At 47.4% G+C, this 22017-nt stretch overlaps 1 protein-coding gene across 1 annotated transcript in view; it reads right to left on the bottom strand.

Moving 5' to 3' along the window:
• Nucleotides 1-340: 340 nt before the first annotated feature.
• The window catches only part of LOC146253463 (Na(+)/H(+) exchange regulatory cofactor NHE-RF2), a 28625-nt gene continuing 6948 nt past the window's right edge, over nucleotides 341-22017 (bottom strand). The window contains exons 3-6 of the mRNA XM_084678494.1: nucleotides 7577-7804; nucleotides 3582-3735; nucleotides 3174-3295; nucleotides 341-2946 (exon numbers count right to left, since the gene is read on the bottom strand). Coding sequence (XP_084534620.1) covers nucleotides 2779-2946; nucleotides 3174-3295; nucleotides 3582-3735; nucleotides 7577-7804 — 672 coding nt within the window. The 3' untranslated portion in view covers nucleotides 341-2778. The remainder of the gene's footprint in view (nucleotides 2947-3173; nucleotides 3296-3581; nucleotides 3736-7576; nucleotides 7805-22017) is intronic.

Raw genomic sequence — 22017 nt, 5'->3', positions numbered from 1 at the left:
ATGCTCTCACACAATCCTGTGACCTCTAGTTGACCTCAAACTGAACTGACAACGCACGGCAGCTGGGAGGTAGAGAATTCTGGGAACAAACTGAAACCGTACGCCAATTCTCTTATAATCCACGGGGATGGAGGGATGATGGAGGACAGGAGAGAGAGAGAGATACTATGCCTGTTCCTCAGACAGAGAACAGTGTCACAGCTGTGGGCAGATTAGCTCACAGAACATATGACTTAAAGAGAAGAACGCACCACATGGGAAAAAATGTGTATCAAAGAAAGAGAGAGAGTTAGAGAACGAGAGAAAGTCTCAGAGGAAGAAGACACACAGGGACACAATGTCATATTGTATATTCAAGAATGAGATTGTCACACTTTATTGGAAAGAAAATGCAACCTGACGCATATATTCTGTCATATATACACACCATTCCTTACATTCCATTCACCTCAAGGTCAACAGCCATCATCGTATGCAATAGTAACACAACTTACTGCAAAGCTGAGAATGCTAGACCTCTAAACATTGACAAGAGTACATCAAAACAATGTGCAGTACTATTAGGAGTAATAGTAAAGATAGACATAACTCAGATTACTGTGCTATAAATGTTAACAGATATTCTCTCCCTGTCCTATAAGTGTGTCGTTGGCGCCACATAGCACAGCGGACCCAGCCCGGTTCCTTCAACCTATCAGAACCAGGGAATGGCAGCTTGCATAACGGGCCGTACCACCCACCCAGCATTCAGGGGTCAGGGCGGTCCCCTCTAAAGGCAACCCCTGACCCCCTTCCAGGGTTTGATGGTGGCATGTTCCGGGATGTGTCTGTGTGTATGACAGCTGTCCCAATGTTTCCCCTAATTCCATTTAAGCCCTGTGGCTCCCCTGGTCTCATTCATTTTTACACACACACACACACACACACACACACACACACACACACACACACACGCATCATCTATCTCTCTCTCTGACCTCCAGGCCTCTTCTACCCCCTCTATCCCAGACCCGATCATCTGCCCCCTCACTCCTGCAGCCACAGTAGCTACAGTGACTTCAAGGCTATACGAAGGATATATACTTTTCACAGACATTCAGTATACTCACTTTCTGTTCACAACTGACCTGCTCCACCGACCTCTTCTGCTCTCCAGCCATCTCCAGACATCTAATTTTTTTATATTTAGTGGTGGGTTGTTATTTCTCTAAACATTGTTTACTTTACTCAACGTAGGCATGAGGTCATTCATCTGTCTTCAACCCACCTAGAAACGCTTCCAATACAAACAGTTAAATGTCACATGTAGCAACAGCATTATATTACTCATAGCAATGCTAAACATCACATTAACACTAAATGTTAACCATCTTTTCCACTTCCACATTCTTCATCCATTAGGTTACCAACAGTGTCGTCATGGACTGGTCATCTCACATAACACTCGCATTCTCCTTTCAGGTTATTTATATTTCATGAACTTTTCCATAAGATCCATTGTCCAGAATAAAAAACTGCCCTGGGGTTAAATCATTCCTAGATGATCCCTACTACTCGACACAAATTCTTGCTTGTCTATCTTAAAAATGCTGGTAGTCTGGGGAGTCGGTCCAGAGTGGATAAAGAGCGCCCCCTTGGGGGGACAGCATTCATCTTTTCACTCTCCAACATCTCCTGCCTTCTCACTGAAGCAGTCCAGTCTCTACCTCTGACTTGGGGTGGTTTTCTTTGATTGGATGACAGACAATTCTGGGCTTTTATGAGGTGCAAAATTACTATAATGAATGCAAAAAAACTCAAAACAATTTGAAATAGATTGGGCTGGGCAACATTTATGTTTGGGTGGCTTGAGACTCATGGAGACAACGCCAGTGATGCATTACGTGACTGGCCATTCCCTTTGATGGACTTGAGAGAAAAACAAGGGTTTGTTTCAGCAGACAGTAGTGGCTTTCTGACTTTGATAGTTGAGTTAAAAGGCATATCCAGGTGATGAGATGGTTAAAAGCTCCTTAGCTCTATACAAAAATATAGAAAAAAGTTGAGATACAAATTCAATGACGACAAAACATAACAATTATTAGCAAAACAAATCTATTCCACTTCAGTTTGTGCTTCTTTTTGACGAGTCAACACTTGCAGTCTGAGATCATGTCACATTAACAACAACATAGAACACTACAGAAAGCAACAATGAGGGGAGGGTGGGGTCTTCCATTTGAAGGTGTTCATATAAAATAACACAAAGAAGAGGAGCTTCCCTCAAAATGTCCATGATCATAAAAGTCACAGTGTTCTTTCTCCTCTAAAACACACGTCCATGTTCTGTCAGTGGGGTAATACTTCATCTAAATCGTTATTTTATGCCTTTAAATACAAAAATAACAGCCATGTCTGTCCAAAACCAAAGTCTTGAGCGGTTAGGGTTACGGTCTAGTGGTTGAAGGTTGAAAAAATTAAACAGGTGGATAAAGGCTTCCAGAGCTTGATCCAAACTTGCATCTCTTTCTTCCAGCCCTGCATATAAGTCTACGTAGGACTCTGTGTTGGAAGAGAGGGAATACTAAAAGGTTTTCAAAAGTTGACACAAAGCTTATATCCACTCTCCCCATGGACCCTGTCCTTTGACAAAGGGCTGGACTTCCGGCTAACCCCAGTACCACTGAGAAGCACATCCTTCCAAGTCTCTCTCTGTGCCATGATGTTAGCATTGAGGGTTGTGTGTGGGTGCGTGCGTGTAAAAAGACGCGGGTCGTTGGGGTCGGCGGCGCTGAGCCATCAGAAGTTGCTGAAGAGCTCGTGTTTCTTGCTCCAGTCCATCTGTGGTGCCCTCTTCCTGGCCCGCTTGGCGTGGGCCTTCTCCTTGGCCTCGGCCGCCGTGGGACTCAGACGCAGGCCCAGCTCTGCGAACGGGTCCAGCAGATGGCCCGGCTCATCCTCACACAGCTGAACGGAACCGGGAGAGAGACATGTCACCTGTAGGCATTCCAACACTGGCTGGAACCCACGCTACTCTGACGTCATACAAAAGTCATAGCGACGTATGGCGAAACATGCATCCATTCGCACGCACGCACGCACGCACTCTGGTGGTACACACACCGGGCTGACGGCATACCAAATGAATGGCAACGTATCGCAAGCACGCACCCACGCGCGCGCGCGCCCCCTACCTGTGTGCTGTTGCCCTGGCTGCTCAAGTCTGAGTGTGTGGATTTGATGGACTGGGTGGAGGAGCTGCCGTTTATCTGAGGGCTGGGCGAGGAGCCGTTGGTTATGGATGGACCGGAGTAGTCTGTCAGAGACACACACTCATTAGGATCAGGTCGGAATGTACCGGACATGCCACACACACACACACACGTCACAAGCATACAGAATCCAGCAGAAGAAGCTGAAAGCACTCCAATGGCTAGAGTTTATCATTAAAAACACTTTTGAACCTGTTCAATATTACTTAGTTCAACAGAGTCGTGAGATGCACTGAATGGGAGCAAAGTAGTATGCAGGCCTGACTGACGAGGTACACTTGGTCTTGTTGGGCCGCAGTGCATTGTGGGCGGCGTAGTCCTGCCTCTTACCTCTGACATGGCTGACGTTGGGGATGACGCCCATCCTCTTGAAGTGGTCATCTGTGTCGGGGTCCACTACCAGCAGCCTGGTCTCATCTCCTCCGCTCTTGATGAAGGCCACCACCTCGCCATGGCGCATGCCCTCGATGTTCACCCCGTTCACCTGGACATGATTGAGAAATTGAGAAAGGAAGAAAGAAATAATGATACATCAAACTTAGTACACACACAGAGCGATGACATTTGCAACAACACAATTCCTAGGTAATGACACAGACTGTTTCTGTTATTGAATGGCATTAACAGCGACAATCACACTGGCAAAGCTCTAGGTCTAGAAGGGCAATTATTTTCTAGGAGCAAACACTAGCTGCATTATTACATTATTATCACTAGGTGGTGCTATGGACCATTGTAGCCAAAATACATTGGACCCAGCAGAGGAGAAAAACCTTTTGGGATATCAATCGCACATCTTAGCTTGAGGCTGTCTATCAGCAGTTTTTCCTAAATGCTTCGGCTCAACGTAGTGTTGTCTTGATTCTCCAATGTTCATACCTACGGTTATCAGAATGGACCATTAACCATCTCGATAGTAAAACGTCATGGCAGTGAGTGAAGATTTGAGAAACACAAAGTTGGGCTGCTGGCCAAGTTTTTGTAGCTTATAATCTTTTTTTTCCAGCTAGAGAGCCATCCTCTAGCTCAAAACAGTACAAGTGTATGTCTTGTGTCTGAGTTATCTGTGAACGAAGAACCGTTGGGAAGCCAAGTGAGACTCAGAGTTAGTCCTTCTACTGTGTAGATGCAGTATTGTTTGTCTTGAGTCCATGTCTCTCAGGACTGCTGGAGCTAGGAAGCTAGGTAGCTGTAGCTTCGCTAGGCACTGGCTGGATTAACATTGGTGCACCATCAAATATTGATGGCAGGCCTCCGCTCCAGCACTAGGGTTTCAGGTATCCTGTACACAGGGGAAATTTGTTGAAAATTCACCCTACTTATGAAATGAGGGGCTAAGGTGGAGGAGGAAAAGGAGGACGAGTCTTTAGGGGAAGCCCTATGAAAGTCTCTCATAAACTCTCAGAAGGGACAAAGGAAGGGCCAGGTAACGACAGAGAAATCCAGAGGGCTTGTCTGTGAAAAAGAGATAAAGGGAAAGAGAGAGTGTGTGAGAGAGATGAACCCAAACCATGACTGAACCGGATCGAGTCCGAGTCAGAAATCGAGACATGGGGTATGTGAGAGAACGAGTATGTGAGAGAACAGCAGCGCAGCAACGTCTCAGCGGAACCCATCCCAAATCTCTCTCCCCCCTTTCCCCTACATTAGCTGGGGTGTGAGAAGCCAGCAGGGAGTCAGACAGATTGGCCCGCTCTGGGGGCGACGCAGCGCTGAGTCGGGAACAACAAGTGGCTTTTGTGTTAGGGTTAGCAGGCAGGTGTTGTGTCAGGTTTCATTGGCTAACCATCCCAAACACCAGAACAGGCCACTCAGCTAATGAATAGTACAGTAGAGCACTACAGTAGGGACACTGAGCTAATCGCACCAACGCTGCAACAGAAGTACTATTCATTATCATGGTGTTTTCCTCCACAAAGTGTATGTGTATGTGCGTGTTTTGATGCCACGGCTGTGTCTGAGCACCTGTATCTAAGCCTGTCCCTTCAGGAAGAGTACACCTCACCTTGTCCTACAGGGCTTGGTGAAGTGATGGGGACTGTGTGTGTGTGTGTGTGTGTCTGTGAGCGTTATCAGGATGTGCAACGTATGTGGGAGGTGGAGAGACAGCTGATTATCACACTCATGGTCACCGGTCATGGAACAGAGGGCTTCAAAAGAATCAAAAGAATCAAAAGAAAGGAAAAGAACGTAGATGTACAGGAGGTCATTCATGACATCAGAAATGGGCAGACTGTGGGCAGAGTGGGCAGAATGTCTGGCTGCGTGGACCCTCTTTTGCTTTAAAGGTGTAACACACCTTTAAGCGGGCACGGGTCCCTCTCCCGGCCCGGTCTCTACGGAGACACATGTCAGTACTCATCTTTCTCCTTACAGTAATGATGACGATACCACAACCCCAGCAGCACCAGTGTACTGGAGCGTGGAGGAGAGAGAGGGAGGAGAGCGGGAGCGAGGAGAGAGAGAGGAAGGAGGGGGAGGGAGGTGGAGAGGGGGGTTGTGGGAAGTCAGCGAGGCTGAAAGGTCTGTCATGGGTCCTCACCTCCATAACGAGCTGCTGACAGACAATGAAAGCGGGGTGGTTGGTCGGAGACTCTCAGCAATTAACCCTAACACACACACACACACACAAGTGACTTGCAGCCAGCCACCCGAGATTACAGGCGTGAAAGCCTGGGGGCTCAGAGTGGCTCAGCTCAGTTCTATGATGACCTACTGTACAAGCAGTTTTGTTTTCTAAAGAACAGACTGTGGTTATTAGAAATCCCTCTCTGTGAGCCTTGTTCAAACGACGCTAACAAGGCTAAGCTAACACTGGCGAGATACATGCGTCTCCACAGGGAAAAGGTCCAATGCTTCGACTGGGGGTTCACAAGAGGCCATTGACACTAAGGTGATTGACCCAAGGTTTCAGAACTAAGAGAACATTTTATTTTGGGTTCTGCATACAGGATGCACTGCACAATGTACAGTGAGTGACTATGTTTGTGTGGTCAGGGCCAGATTCTCTCTGTCTCTATAAACTTGGCTAAGTCTATTGACAAGCCCACACAGGGATAGGGATGGGCCTGCTATTGTCATCAACTACCCAAACCACAGGAAGTTCCCATGCAATCTCCCTAGCTTCCTGTTATCAGTTTGACATCAAAGCAGCTGGTACATTCCTGTCAATTTGGTGCCACCCTGTAATACTCACAAAGGCAGAAAACACTACCAATAGTGGGGTTTGCTGGGTAATTTCCAACCTTTGGTTTAACTCTGAAGCTACTGAATGTGCTTAAACTCTTATTGGCCTTGTTCAACCGTTCTATGACCCTGTGAGATTATATGACCCAGTTGGGTCCTGTTTGACATGGTGTAGTTGGTTTGGTAGGGTCTATGGGCCTCTTTAGTCTGGTTTGGCCCTGTTAGGGTTTTACCTGCTGCTTTAATGTTAGAGCTCACGAGAACATGCCTCCAGAACTGAACACACACACACACACACACACACACACACTACATCTGGAGCTTGTAGAGATGAGGGATTACAGGGTGTCTGAACACAGTATGTGGTAATGATGATAAAGTGTGTGAGTGTGCATGCGCGCGTCCTGAACCATCATACTTTATCGAACCATCCTTCAGTGCTTAGTATGTGTCCCACCCCGGCTGCAGCCCTCCCTCTTTCCTCTCCCTGCCCCCTATTCTATTTTCCCTTCTCTTTCCAACCAATCACGGGCTCATGGGCATCTGCTGTCTGACTGATAGCCTGTCGTCTTCACCAGCGGCTCCTCCAGACTGTGGAGGGTCTGGGGTGCCGACGGTGTTGTTGTAAGAGGGGGGGGGGGATGGGAGAAGCACACACTGGCTGTGATAGGTCTGACTGGTGGGTCTGCTGCTACACAAGCATGTGCACGCACACACACACACCTTGATTTTATGACATGACAAATGCATACTAACGGGTGTCGGAGAATACAGGCATGCTTTCAGTCCATAAACATGCCTTGGGGGTGACAGGTGGAGACCAGGGAGGGATAAAGCACTCTCCCGTTATCGCTGTCATTCATCCCCGGTGTGCCTGATGTAAACAGTCCCTATGAAGCCTCCTCTCCCGGGCGTCCCTGTGACCTGGCTTTGACCTCCATCCATCAATAAGCGCCTCATTAGCTAAGGGTCTCATCATGTCTGCCAGCCGCCCAATGGGAAACTGTCCCTCCGCCATGACTCCCACCAGTTTATCTTTCACTCGTTTCCACCGCTTCGTAACCCCCGCCATGCCCCCCTCCCCCCCCACCCCCCCCACCCCCGAGGACCCCCGCCCTCTACAGCCCCCTCTCCCTCACCTCCACCAGCCTGTCCTGAGGTTGGAGCCCGGCAAGGTCGGCCGGCGAGCCCCGGTCCAGGGAGCGGATGTACTGGCCGGGCCGGGACCTTTCGCTGTGCAGGTTGAAGCCGTAGCCCGTCTCAGCCCGCACCAGGTGGCACAGCCGGGGGAACAGCTCCGAGGGGTCGACCGGGGGACGTGCCTTGGCCTTGGCTTCCGCCTCGGCCTGCATGTGAGCCAGGGCCTCCTAGAGGAATCAGACAGCCATATTAATACTGTTCCTACTGTTCACTTGAATGTGTGTATCCAGTGCTGTGTAGGTAAACTACAATGTAGCTGATGTCATTTGACCAGTTGTCAATGTCATTTGATGGGTAAAATCTCATCTGTTGGTAGCCACCTTACAACATCTAAATTGAATGCTGTTCTTAATTGTACGGAATGCTTGCAGAATGATCTCAGAAGATTCCCATTCAAGTAGACAGGCTTAACACTGACAGGATATCCTGATGGCATCACAAAGCCTGTCACACGAACAAAGCACCGAAGCACTTATCCACCTGTTAATGGGGAAAAACCTTCTTCGGTCGCCATGCAGTCTGACAGGTTCTACACCAGCACTCCTTCTCAGTTAGAAGTTATATCTGTGAACAGTTGAAATGGGCTACTACTATCACCAGGTACATAATACATACAGCACAGTGCATGCAGTTTATGGGAATTCCTCAACTGATCATTTCTATTTATGTACGTCACAATAGGAAACCAGGAAAAGTCAAGGCAATATTGACATGATGAATCCCTTGCATGTAAATATTTGTGTGCGTGTGTTGACACAACAGTTTGTGTGTGTGTGTGCGAGGAAGGGACAGTTAGTGTTGAGCAGCAGTGTAACCCTACCTCTTCATGAGCAGTCACGTACAGGTGAAGCCAGTGTACAGTGACAGGAGGCAAGGCTTATCAGGACTGCCTGTACTCTGAGTGGACAAACAGGAAGTCCAGCCTGCCACATATTATCAACCTCACATCACGCAACGTTAATGTTCAGATGGAAAACTCAAGCTATTGTTCACACTCCGCCCTGTGTGTGGGGGGGCTAAAAATACACACACTGGGACTGAGGGGGCAGAGACAATAACTGAGAGATAGAGATAGAGAAAAAGAGAGAGAAAGGAGGGGGGTGGAATAAAACGGAAAATTCATAAACTATGAAAATGTATTCAGTCTTTCCCTCTCCTCTATGCATCACCTACCCCGAGTCATCAGAGAACAAGCTTAGTGACCATAAATGCTTTAGTAACAGCCATAAATCAAGTAAAAAATTGCCTAAAAAAACAACATCAACAAGATACATGGCCTAGTTTAAGCGCATAATGTCTTAAACCAACAGTGAACTGGGGAGCTTGCCCTGCCAAAGCTAGCTGGGCCGAGTCGGGCCAAGCCAGACGAGGTCCGGGTCCAAAGCACAATGGAATCATTCAGCCTAATTTCATTCCCATCACTCCCAATCCACACAGGGGGGGAGGGGGGGGGGGAGTTCCTGCCAGGCCCCAGGAAGGGGAGGGGCCTCCTGGAGAGAGGTCCCTTAGCTATTAACACTCTGAACAGTGGGAGAGACAGGGAGAGAGGGATACATAGAAAGAAAGAGGGAGAGAGTGACAAAGAGAAACAGAGAGAAAAGAGACAGAGAGAGAGACAGAGAGACAAGACAGAGAGAAAAAAAAGAGAGACAGACAGATAGAGTAAGAGATTTTGATAGAAGAGCTGGAGTAACATAAACAGCGGAAGCACAGAGCAGCACAGCTGGTAGACATTAGTGTAGGGAGATGGCCTTCTCTCCCAGGCTAAGCTCGGACTGCCTCTACATACCCGTCTACCCAAACCTAGCGACATGTCTGTATACCTTAGCCTAACTACATGTCTGTCTACCCTAGTCTAGCTACATGTGTTTATGTTAGCCAGGCTGCTTGTCTATGTTCGCCTGGCCGTCTGCCCACCCTTGCCTGGCTACTTGACTGTCTGCCATAGACTAGCCACCCTAACCTAGTGTAACAGCTGTGGCTTTGCTCCATCAAACGTACACTGGCGGATGTTCGCCCCTCACTGGGATCGAACCCGCCACCTCTGACATACCAAGCACAACCACTACCAGCTACGCCAACGAAAAGCGAGCTCTTTACTGGCGCGGATGGCCTTTAACATACCTGAGGAGTGAGTTTAACCAATCGACACCGGCTACACTAGCAACATGTCCATCCCCGTCATAGCCCTATGTTTTGTGTGGAACAATACCCTGCTGCCCCACATTAATCAGCGCCAATCGATACACACAGATCCATACTGAAGTGTTGCCACTTGGAGACTGAGATCTTCATTAAAGAGACCTAACAGGATTCTCACAGGAGAAACACAGTTCAGGTTTACAAAACCAGATCACACAGGTTGCTCAGCAATAGAGCCATCTCCTTCAGCCAAGTGGTCCCAGTAAAATGCCGTCACAGTGAAAAGCTAAATGGGACTGCTGCCAGCCAAAGGAAGATAATCAAATGGTGTTCCCAGGGAAACCAGGATGTGCTTGTGTGACTGTTTGAATGTTGCGTGACTGTTTCCCCAATACTTCCTCATTACTGAGGAAATATGAGAGATGCAAAATAAACAAACAAATAAAACGGTACAAATTAGATCATTGGTAAACAACTGTCATATCCCACACAGCGTTTTGGGAATATTTTGATTATCATTGAACTATCTGCAAGGTCTAAGGGCTACTCTTCTTCCCCTGGCAAGAGGCATCAGATTCGAATCCATCTATGCTAGAGACACCGAAAATGTAATTTCCTCTTAATAATGACATCCAGAAGGATATAAAGTAGGGAATGTTTGGAAACGCCATTTCCTCTGTAGAAATGAGCATTGTCTCGAGTGGCATGGCCATCCATCCCGCCAACACTTTATGGGTTAGGTTACATTACCTTTCATGTATTTACCTAGCAACACCTATGGCAACGACACTGTAGCTACATGGGAACTGCAATATAATCACACTTTGTTCAGTGATACAAGTTATGATGGTGGAGATTGGGCTTTACAGGGGTATGAGGATGTTAACATTGATCTTGTTTTGGTATAGTAACATTCAACTGCCCCTTTACAACAATCACTCAACCCTTACACCCCTTCCCCATGTTGTGCCTTCCTACACTTTTATAATAACCTATACAGCTAACTCCATGGGTGTATCTAGCTGGAGCCCCCCCAAAGTTTAATTAGCCCCCCCCCCCAAAAAAAAAAAATCACAATTTGTTCATTTCTCTTCCGAAACCCCTCTAGAGGACACTATTAAAAATAATATTTTCAAACATTTATTCTGGGGGAACATGCCCCCAGGCCCCCTAGGTGTGCTGGGTCACAGGAAAAATAATAGGTTTTATCTAGGGGCTTAGCCCCCCCAAAAGTGGGAACCTAGATTTGCCCCTGGCTAACACGTAAAACTATTTTATTTACAAAGCAATTCCCATATACTTAGAATGTTTTTACTATAGATATTCCCCAGGGTGTCTCCATCCCTGTGTTGAGGTTAAGGATGGAACGATTTAGAACTAAAGCTTCTTAAGACTGAATCATTTTATCGTGAGGGGGTGGATTTATGACCTGTGGTCTTTGACTAAATGTTTAGCTGAAGAACAGATGCAGTCCAGTATGATTTTTCCACATTTGTCAGCAAACTAGCCTATAATCAGGAAATCGAAGTTTAAAGAAAACACGGGATTCATGTTCTGGAAAACATAGTCCTGTTTGGGTAGAGGAACAGCAAGGGCCGGGTTTCCCAGATTTGTTAAGAAGCTCTTAACGCTAAGAGCTTCTTAGGAACATTCTAAGAGCGTTCGACAGCGCTCTTAGAAGATCTTAGCGTTAAGAGCTTCTTAACAAATCTGGGAAACCCGGCCAAGGTCTGAAAGAGAACAGAATTCCATAGCCTGGTGGTGGTGCCATGTGAGTACTACTGTTTTAGTCCATGGAGTAAGGCCATAGGAAACTTATGGAAATAAATCAGGATCATTCCTATAGGGAGGCAGATATGGAATGCAGGTTTTTTCTCTCCAGGCTATCCACGGCCATTATAGGACATGCTGTCCTGTGGCCCACTCCCCACACACCCTGGTCCTCATGGTCCCACAGCTGACCCACCCTGCCCCACTGGCACCGCCCTGTTTATCAGGACCGGATGGTCTGTGGACATGTGCCCTGACATGCATTCCTCCAATTTCCTGTCACAATCAGCCATTGTGCTGTCTGTCTCTCCATCTCTCTGTCTATCAATGGGGAAGTGTCAGACACTGTGTGTCTTGTGTGTGTGTGTGTGTGTGTGTGTGTCTGTGTGTGCAAGTGAGCGGGTGTGTGTACAGTATGAGAAAGAACATATCTGTGTGTCTATGTGTTTTCTCCAATGCCACCACTGGTCATGGTGTTTGTGGTGAAACCAGATCTCCTGCTGTTGAATTATTCACAGTGAGACTGCTGGAATAGCTGGATCATGACCACTGTTAACCCTTTCACAGCCAGGGATCACTGGCTGTCTTTGCACCACTGGACTGTGGCAGCCATTGTGTGTGTACTGCACTGTATGTGTGTATTATACGTGTATGTGTGTCTGTAACACACGAGTGAATGTGTGGAGTTCCATGTGTGGAGTTCTCAACCTAGGGGAATTCCCTAACCCTGTGTGTGTGTGTGTGTGTGTGTGTATGTGTGTGTCTTGTATGTATTCTTCCTATAGGGAATCATAGCTAAGTCAATATGCCTGGCCCACTCGGTCAGGGATCAGGTGTCTTCTGAGGCCTACGGGCTTCTATGTAGTGTGTCAGAAACTCATACACAAGGATAGGATTTCATGATCCTCGTTCCTGAGGTTAATATCCAGTTTGTCAACACTGTGTCGATGGTGTGAGGGTTTTCCCCCGTGTTCTCTGTTAAAAAACCTCGAGTGAGACACAACTGAAGGAGTAGCTGGATGAAACACGTCCACCTGAAATATTTCCCCTCTTTAACAGTGAGGCAAGCTGTAGCTGTCCTTTTCATCCTGAAACCTCACACGCACACACACACACACACACACACACACACACACACACACACACACACTCAAAGAAGCACACGGACAGACTACAGATGTCATGAACACTAGCCGTTGTCGTGCGGATGGCTGTGTGACTGTAACCGGCTCAGCCTGTTGAGTCTGTTGTCTCAGGGTCTGAGAAGGGCGTGGCTTACAGGCAAAGGAAGACACAATTACCTACTGTTCACAATAAAACCACTATCAAGTCAATAACATACAACTTAGAGTTGAATGTCTACACATGATACACAGAACACATGTCAACATGTATATTTTGAAGAGCCCTCGGAAGGCTAACAATTAGACTTGTCTAGGATTGTTTGATGGAACAATTTCCGCCCACAGACGTAAAGCATGCTGCGTGTGTGCTTTTGTGTGTGTGTGTGTGTGTTTATACTCACTCTGAGAGGATATAAAGCTAAGAACTCTCAGTGGGGTAGCTGAGAGAGAAAGAGAGAATGAGGAAGAGGGAACAAGCAAGGGCCAGTGACCAAATCCTTCTCTGGGGAAACCAGAGAGGGATTAGGAAACGAACATAAGACAGAAAGAAGGGCAGAAACGGGGAGATAAAGAGATAGGCTGGGAGAAAGTGGAAACAAATGAATGAGGAAAGAGAGATGGAGAGCACAGAGGGATATAGGGAAAGAAAAGGATGAAGGTAATATATAAAGTAAGTACCAGTGCCCAAGGTACAAGAGAGAGAAAGAAAGACAGAGAGAAAGATGGGTTGGCTCAATTGGCTGCATTGCCAAAGCCTTTCCCCCCCTGGGGTTGGTGTGTGTTGAGGTAAGGCCTGTTTGTAATGTGTGACGGATCCAGCGGTTCCACCGCCTGGGACACACTGCTGGGGTGAGGGGAGGGAGAGAGGAGGAGGGGGGGGGGGGGAGAGAAGCGAAGAGGAGGGAAACAGTGAAACCTGCTGACTGTGTCGCACTCTCCCCGCTTCAGAGTTCACAGCACTGCAGTGATGAAGGGGAGTGGAAGGGATAAGGAGTCGAGAGACAGGAAAAGAAAGAGAGACGCAAAAGCAGAAAGAGACAAGGGAGGAGGACAGGGGGTCGTGAAGGCTGCGATGAAAGGTGCTACTGTTTCTCCTGCGATGACCTCTGATTGAACCCCTTATCAGTCTGCATGTAGACGAAACACTACGGGGCCACTTAGCACTGCACAGCACAGGGCAGGGCAGAGCACACTGCACAGCACAGGGCAGGGCAGAGCACACTGCACAGCACAGGGCAGGGCAGAGCACACAGCACAGCACAGGGCAGGGCAGAGCACACTGCACAGCACAGGGCAGGGCAGAGCACACTGCACAGCACAGGGCAGGGCACAGCACAGGGCACAGCACAGTGCACTGCACAGCAGGAAATACTTCTTTGGTAGATCTAAAAAGATCAGATAGATCTCATCTATAGATGGAGACACCAGGACGTCTAGTATCTACACCCATCCCACACTTTAAGATCAAAAGGGATCTTAAAGTGATCTCTTACACCACCAAACATTGCATGCAAACCTTAAAAAGTGAACTATTAAACAACAATACCAAATTGAATTTATTGTCACTATCCCCCCTGTTGTTACCTAATGCTAGAGCAGATGTGCTGAGAATGTGCAAGATCCCAGCTTCTGTCAACTTCAGCGTGGAATCCCATGCACAGTCTTCCTTTTCAAAGCCCTCTCTCTTGTCCATCTGTATAGCGTCTATGTGTGTGTGTGTTTCTGTATGTGTGTGTGTGTGTGTGTCAATGAGGGAGATAGATAAAGAGATAGGGAATGCCCACATGTGTCTGTCCTTGTGAAGTTATTTACAGCCTTCCAGGGGTTTTATTGTGAAGTGAGTTCAACCATATGCTTTCTTTGGAGCCCAGTCCCTATCCATACAGGCTGTGATGTATTCTCTGTGGAGCTTAAATGTAGACTAGTCTCACTTGAACTCTAGTTTCACCCTGGTGTTGGGCAGGGCTTCAGCCTCACCTCCATTCTCCCCTGGGTTGGGCGGGGAGATGAATAAATAAAGAAATGATAAGATGGCCAGGTTGGACAAAATCGTTGGTTTGCGAAATAACAAAAGCTTGAAAAACTGACTGCAGATGGCCTGGGATGTCTTGAAGCCTGATGCTGTCACTGACCAAACACACACACATTCACCCCAAAACAAGGGAATTAAGGTGAGACTCTTTTCCTGTACAACAGTCACACACATATTATCCACAACCTTCCCAAATTCCAACACACAAAACACACTAGTCTGTCAAGCAACTTGAGAGCCCTTTGAGTCTGTGACTGAGGAAAGTCAAACAGGTCTCAGAGCAGCCACAGTTACCTGGCAGGACATTCTGGCCATGTCACAGCTGTCCCCTAATTTAAGGTCCAGATGCTCAGATCAGTGAGCCAGGCTATTGAAGCCCAAACACAACCTGGGGTGCAGGCAACAATAGAAGCTAGTGCAGGGTTGTTTACTAGCGCTAGTGAGCTGGACCATTAATCCACTTCTGGCTGGGTGACTCAGCAGGGAGTGGGTCAGAGAAGCTATTCCAACTGAAATTGAATTTGAGGAAATACAGATGTATGGGCATTGTTTGACCATAAATCCCTGAACTGAATCAAAGTAAAGCTAAATAAAGGAGTCCTGTGTATACCTGGCAAAACCTGGAAAGCCTTTCTATCTCCCCTACATACACCCATTCAGTCCTCCTCAGATCCCCCTTTTGCACATGATTCAAAGCTCTCTTTATCTACATCCATTTTCTCCTCCTTTGCCTCACCTCCATGCCCTCTCTCCCTCCATTCTAACAGTTCCCAGGTGCCAGGGCAGCTCATCTGGTGAGAGTTACATCCACAATCTCCCTTCATGTTGAGCATAGCCCTGTAAAATCCCACAGGTAAAGATTCAGGAAGTCTTATTGCTGGCCATGACCAATTGCAACCAGCAGTTCACCTGACCATCAATCATTTTGTGCTGCTGATTTCTTGCTACATGATTTATTGCAGCCAAAGTATAACCGACATTGCTTTGGTGTGACAAGGCAGAGAAAAGGTGTAAAAAAGGTTCAACTGTCATGATGGCTCCCGGAATGTTCCACAAATGTGTGTGTCATCGGGTGTCATGCGTGCTGTCACGTTTGCTGTCACTTGGCACAGTACATCCTCTGTCAAACTTTACCTCTCCACAATAATGTCAGAACACTGAATATATAACTCTAAAGAATTCCAAAATGAAAGCCATAGCATGTAATTGAAGAAAGCTGCTTTTGTCATGCTTTCCAGTCTTTGCTCACAGCCCAGGGGGTAACTTAGACCAAACTACATTAAGGCATTGAAGCACAGCCCACCTCAGAGACACACAATCGCATTGTGTAATCAGGGACTAGCACATTGAGTCATCTTCCTACCCTGAAAATCTTCACTGGGTTCACACAGCAAACACATGCAACTCAGTTGCAACAGGCAAACCGCTTTGTTTCCACGAGAACATACGGTGCAATTCTACATCTACCAAGCGTTTAGGAGTGCACACGGACACACACACACACACACACACACACACACACACAGGGGCAAATGACTGCACATCCTTGCCATTCGTGCAAACTTATTGTGTAGCCTACTGTACATCTCAGATATGTGAAGGAGAGTACTCAACTATACGCACAGACACACACAAACAGACACACTTTCTCTAAGAAACATGCTGCATGCGTTTTCGTGGTCATTGTAAAGGACTGGAGTGGAAATGGATGCCATGCGTGTGCTATGTTAAATCAAGAGGAACAGCGGTTCCACATGTCTGTCGTGTTTTCTGTCGGTGTAAAGATTCACCATAAGAATCCTTAACTGGAAACGGGCAGTCTGAACTAAATCATTTAGTCAAGATTCTTTTGGATTACTCGGTTCATCAGCAGTGATAAGAGGTCCACACCTTTCCTATTAATTAACACCTGTCCCCTTCATTAACACCCTTTCCCTTCATCTCACAATGTCTCTTTTAGTACCTTTGTCTCTGTTTCATCAGCTCCCCCCATCCTTCCTTCGCTACCCCTCATTCTCTCCCATGTACTGTGTTTCTCAATTTCTCTTACTCTCCATCTGTGCATGTGCCAGTGTGCTGTGTTTATGTGACATGTAGTTGAGGGGGATGACAAGCGTAGGACCCCGCCCCTGTTATCAGTCTGAAGCAGACAGCGTAATATGTGTGTGTGTGTACTGTATACATGGGGGACCTCTGAGGGTTGATTGGGCCTTGGAACCCCCCTCCCCCTCCCCCCTCCCCCCCCCCGGCCATCTATTACGACAGAGGCCCAGACATTTATATAGTGCACGTCTGAACGCTGCTGTGTGTGTGTATCCCCCCCCCCCACTCCCCAACCAGGAAACATGAGGCCCAACAGGATGTACAGTGATGGGCGATGAGAGGGGAAAGAGTTAGGGAGTGAGGGAATGAAGGAGATTATATCAACACCAGCAAACTGCTGCTCAGAATTTCAACATCATTACCCCATGCATATTTTGACAACCCATGGACAAAGCTTGACAGATTCCAGCAAATAATTACATTCTTTCACACACACATCAACCAGGATTCCAGCCCTTCTCAGATTCTCAAAGCATGCTGAATCAATTACATTTTTCTCAGTGTACAACATGGCCTCCCATCTACATAGCATGGAGACCTTCTCTATGCTTGGCACCTCAACACTTGGCACCTTAACACTTTGAAACTTAACAAGGCTTTGAATTTGGTTCAAGGAACAAAAAAGAAAACTATAAAAAATTGATATTTTGCGAGGAACAAAAACGAAGCAAGAATAAAAAATCCCCAGTTCTGACTGACCACAATTGCAAATCAATCAATTGACCGGGAAGCCACAGTGGACGTCTGCCAAAGACAGATGCAGGTAATCCTAGTTTGTAATGCAAATTGTGTGGTTTTGTAATGTTTTGTGACATTGATAGATATTTTGCTCTATAGCCTAAAGTCTCTATCAAAATAGCGTCTAAAAGATACAAAGCATACATATCCCACATCCCTACATGGAAAGTTAGTAACCGGTACTGGCAGGGCTGGACTGGGACCCATAAAATTGCCCTGACATTTTTGCTCAGACCGGCCCCCCACAATCGGTCGGACTCTGAGCCACTGCATCTGACACAAGAAACGGGGGGGGGGGGGGGGGGGGGGGGGCGGGGTAATGAACCAATGGGCCACTGTCCCTGCTTTATGGTCTGGTCAATGACCAATTTAAAGTTTATAAAAAAGTTTTAATAAATATTATAATATCATATCATATCGGTCACAAGTGCGTTGGCCCATCGAGCATTTGCCCGGTATGCCAAATTACCAGCCCAGGCCTGGGTAGTGGTGTCATTTGGCTCTTACCGGTTCAGGAACGATAATGTGAAGGTGGAACGTAAAACTGGAACGTTAAAATACAGATTCGGCACGGAACGAACCGATTGAAAAAACAATTCTGGTTTGAAGCCCTGTTTACTGTAACACACAAACATGCATGCACACACACGCGCCACACAGTGTTACACCAAGGGGTTTAGAAAAGCCACAGAGTGACCATGGCCACAACCCACTGATCCCAGCAGTCCTTTAGAGGGCTGAGAGACACCAGGATATGCAGGGAATCTGGTCCAAGGTCAGGGAGAGACCAAATGAGATAAGGAGCGTGTGTGTGTTTCAGCCTGTGACAGTGAGAGAAAGAGAGTGCAAGAAGGAGAGAGAGAATAAAGGAAGAGAGAGGGGTGAAAGAGCGAGACAGAGAGAGCGGAATAGGATCAAGAGAGACAGACAGAGAGAGTGGGTTGGGTAGAGTGGGGTGAGCAGTATGGAAGACTGTAGGAACCTTCTGGTTAGGGGGTGCTTGTGTGGGGGCTATGAAACGAGGACTGCAGCTACACAGCTGGACTCAGCATTCCAGTGAACTGACGACCTCCCTGCCTGCCTACATGTCTGTCTGCCAGCCTACCTGTCTCTCTCTCTCTCTTTATATCTGCAGTGTTGCTGTGTGTGTGAACATTCATCTCCCCTCAATCAGTTTAGGACCACAGCATGAACAGACAACTCTCCAAATGTGCACTTTTGATGGCTTCTTTCACTGAAAGACACTGTCATATCCAATACACTGAATATTGGATATGAATCTTGGAATACAATGAATATTGGACTGTCTTCTCTCTCCCACCCATTTTCTATCTATATTCCTCTCGACCACTCCTGCTGTTTCTCCCTCTCTCCCTCCAACTCACTCTATCCTCGTTTCTTTCTCCCACTCACACTCTCGGTCCTTACAAAACTCTCCTCTCTCCGTCTAACTAAATGCCCCTCCCCCTACTCAGCTAGTGTGGTTGCGAGTGGGCAGTGTATTGATCTCTCGTCTATCTAGGATTTGTTCTGATAGCGCACTGTTCCAGCACCACCACAGTCCTGTGAAGAAGTGTGGGTGTGCGTGGGAGGGGTTGGGGGTTACTGGATGAGAGAAATATTCAACTTTCCGACATGGATCGGAAATTCGGCTTTCTTATTTGTCCAAGGTCGCTGGTTAAAGATTGCAGCGCAAGGAAGCGCTTCCTGCTTGAGCCATGAGCAGGGTCCAAGGTGGACAGACGCTCTGCTCCAGCAGAGCCTCCCCTGGGGTGTGTGTGTCAGACCTCTGTGTGCAGGGTCAGCAGGGGGAACGACCCCAGCACTGACCACGCGGTCACGCCTGGGGGGGATAAGAGACATAACAGCCGGTCCTCTCTTTCCCACAAGTTTGGTTCGTACACTCTTATCACACACACACACACACACACACACACGCATGGTTCTCTCTAACACACACATATGGTTCTCTCTCTCTCCAACACACGCACACACACACACACACACACACAAATAAGTCAAATTCCACCAACACCCTCCGCCCCCCCATTTCAACCCCACCACCCCCACCAGGGGAGAACCCCATATCCCACATGCCAGCGTTTTCTTCAGGCATTCCTCAGCCCTGACACCACGCCACCCCCCAGACCCTACATCTGGACAGAACACAGCTGGCATTCAGCACATGCACAGGGGGGGGTGGAGGGGGAGACTAAAAACATGACTATCATGATTTCTAGTCTTTAAAGGACCCTGAATGAATCGATTCCAGGGGACACCAAGAGACATTTTGAGAGATATTACTGTAAATGAGAGCAGAGCGGATAGGAGAAGGCTACAGCACAGTGAAAACAGACAGTCAGAACAGGACACGAGGCACCAGTGAGGCCACAGAACCACACTGACAACCAAGACCGAGACAAAAACAACATCTGTGGACAGAAGAATGGAAAAGCCGTATTGTAGAACGTAGGATAGAGGCGGCCTGGGAACGCATGCGTCTCTGTGTGTGTACCTCTCTCTTGATGGCTGTGCACGACTAGCTGTCCACAGAACGACCTCCATCTCTTTCTCTCTCCATCGCCTCTCATCGCCCCCTATCCACCTCTGCCCTCCCTCTACCGCCTCCTCACATCCATCTCTCTCTCCCTCTCCCCTCTCTCAAATCCAGGAGCTGTCTCTCTGTTTACACAAACGTGACCTTTGACCCCACCAGCCCTGACCACTGTGTACTCTCTGTAACCCCCCCCCCCCCCCCCCCAACGCAGATTCCTTTGTGGTGCTCAGCCAAGCTCAGCAGGGACCATGACCATAGATCATTTCATCCATCGCTTTGCTCCTGGCTGTTTTATCCTGCAGCACCCCAGTGGGTTGGTTGTGTGTCGAGAGCGCTTCTTTCTGTCACTCCATCGATCTTTTTCTGTCTGTCCATCCATCCATCCCTCTCTGAGTCTCTCTTTCTTTCTCTCTCCAGCTCCATGGCTGACATTGAGCCGTGGCGTGTTTAATCTGTGCTGTTGTTTAGAAGCAGACCAGTGCTGTAAGCCCGCGACACATTCACCCATGGGCTTACCGTACACCACACAAACACCACGTACACACACCATACGCACACTTACAGACACCACACACCACACACACACACGCAAACACCGAGATGTTTGAACTCATGTTTAGTAGGATCCGGGCAGGGCGTTTTCAGGACGTCTTTCTGAACACCAAACATCATGTTTCAGGGAGATGCACGCACTACAGGAAGTTATCGTACGTCTCAGCTCAACCACTCCCCACTCCCACTCCCGGCAAATGATGTTCTAGAACTGCCAGTGGTCCTGCACCTGGTGAGGATATGGTCCCGCTCTCACGAAGGAGGTGTTCCGACCCTCATCAAGTCCTTAACACTGAACTATATGATGTTGTTTTGAAACAAAAACAAAACAAAGGCGTTCTGTAGTAAAGCTGTAGAATACCACCGAGTTGGAAGATAATGTGGGGTATGGTTTTGATATTGAAGAGCGTGTTGACCGTTTACACATGTGTGCGTGTGTGTTTGAGTCTGAATCAGTTATGGGTTGCAAGTGTACAAATACTGGTAAATGGGACACATATGGCAGTTAGGGCTTGAGGAAACCCAGTGAGGAGACCATTAGAGGAACGACCTCATTCATTATTTACCCTATTATATACCCTGTGGAAGTTATGTGTATATGTGTGTGGGTAGTGACTGTTGGTTTGTGAACTTTCCGCCTGTGTATACACATGGGCATGCATACTATACATTCTATATTGCATGTATATACACATGGGCACGCAATTTGTGTTTTTGTGTGTGAGTGTGTGTAACCAATGCATGCGTTTCTGCAACTGTGCTGAAGTGTGCATGTATTTCCTATGAGTCACCCAAGACATATTTAGATCTTTGAAAATGCAACTCAGCACCCCTACCGAATTATAAGCACTGCAGCAAGTGTTTGTCTGTTTTTAATATTATTATTTCTAATCATCAACTGCAACATTGTAGATGTGACTCACCAGGGGAGAGGACAACAACAACCTACTTTGTTTTTATATTGCAGGCTAGATAACCCAACTAGGGTGGAGCTAATGTCTTTAGACCCACCAGAGAGAGAGCGAGAGAAAGAGAGTGAGAGAGAGAGAGAGAGAGAGAGAGAGAGAGAGAGAGAGAGAGAGAGAGAGAGAGAGAGAGAGAGAGAGAGAAAGAAAGTGAGAGAGAAAGAGTGAGAGAGAGAAAGAGTGAGAAAGAGAGAACGAGAGGGTGAGAGAAATGGAGTGAGAAAGAAACAGACTGAGAAAGCAGAAAAGCACCAGAAGGCAAGGAGCGAGAGATTGTCCAAAAATGTTGCCGTCTTCAAAACAACCCACAGAACACAAAATATGTCCCCTGCTTTGACTGTGGGAGGAATGGCCACATCAATCCCAGCATGACTTTTGTCCCGCCTCATCATGGAAC

Source organism: Hypomesus nipponensis, chromosome 17 (assembly GCF_054491055.1).
Source record: "Hypomesus nipponensis isolate SF chromosome 17, ASM5449105v1, whole genome shotgun sequence".
In the NCBI taxonomy this organism is placed as follows: domain Eukaryota; kingdom Metazoa; phylum Chordata; class Actinopteri; order Osmeriformes; family Osmeridae; genus Hypomesus; species Hypomesus nipponensis.
The sequence above is the reverse complement of the archived record's forward strand: the minus strand, read 5'-3'. Positions and strand labels throughout refer to the sequence as shown.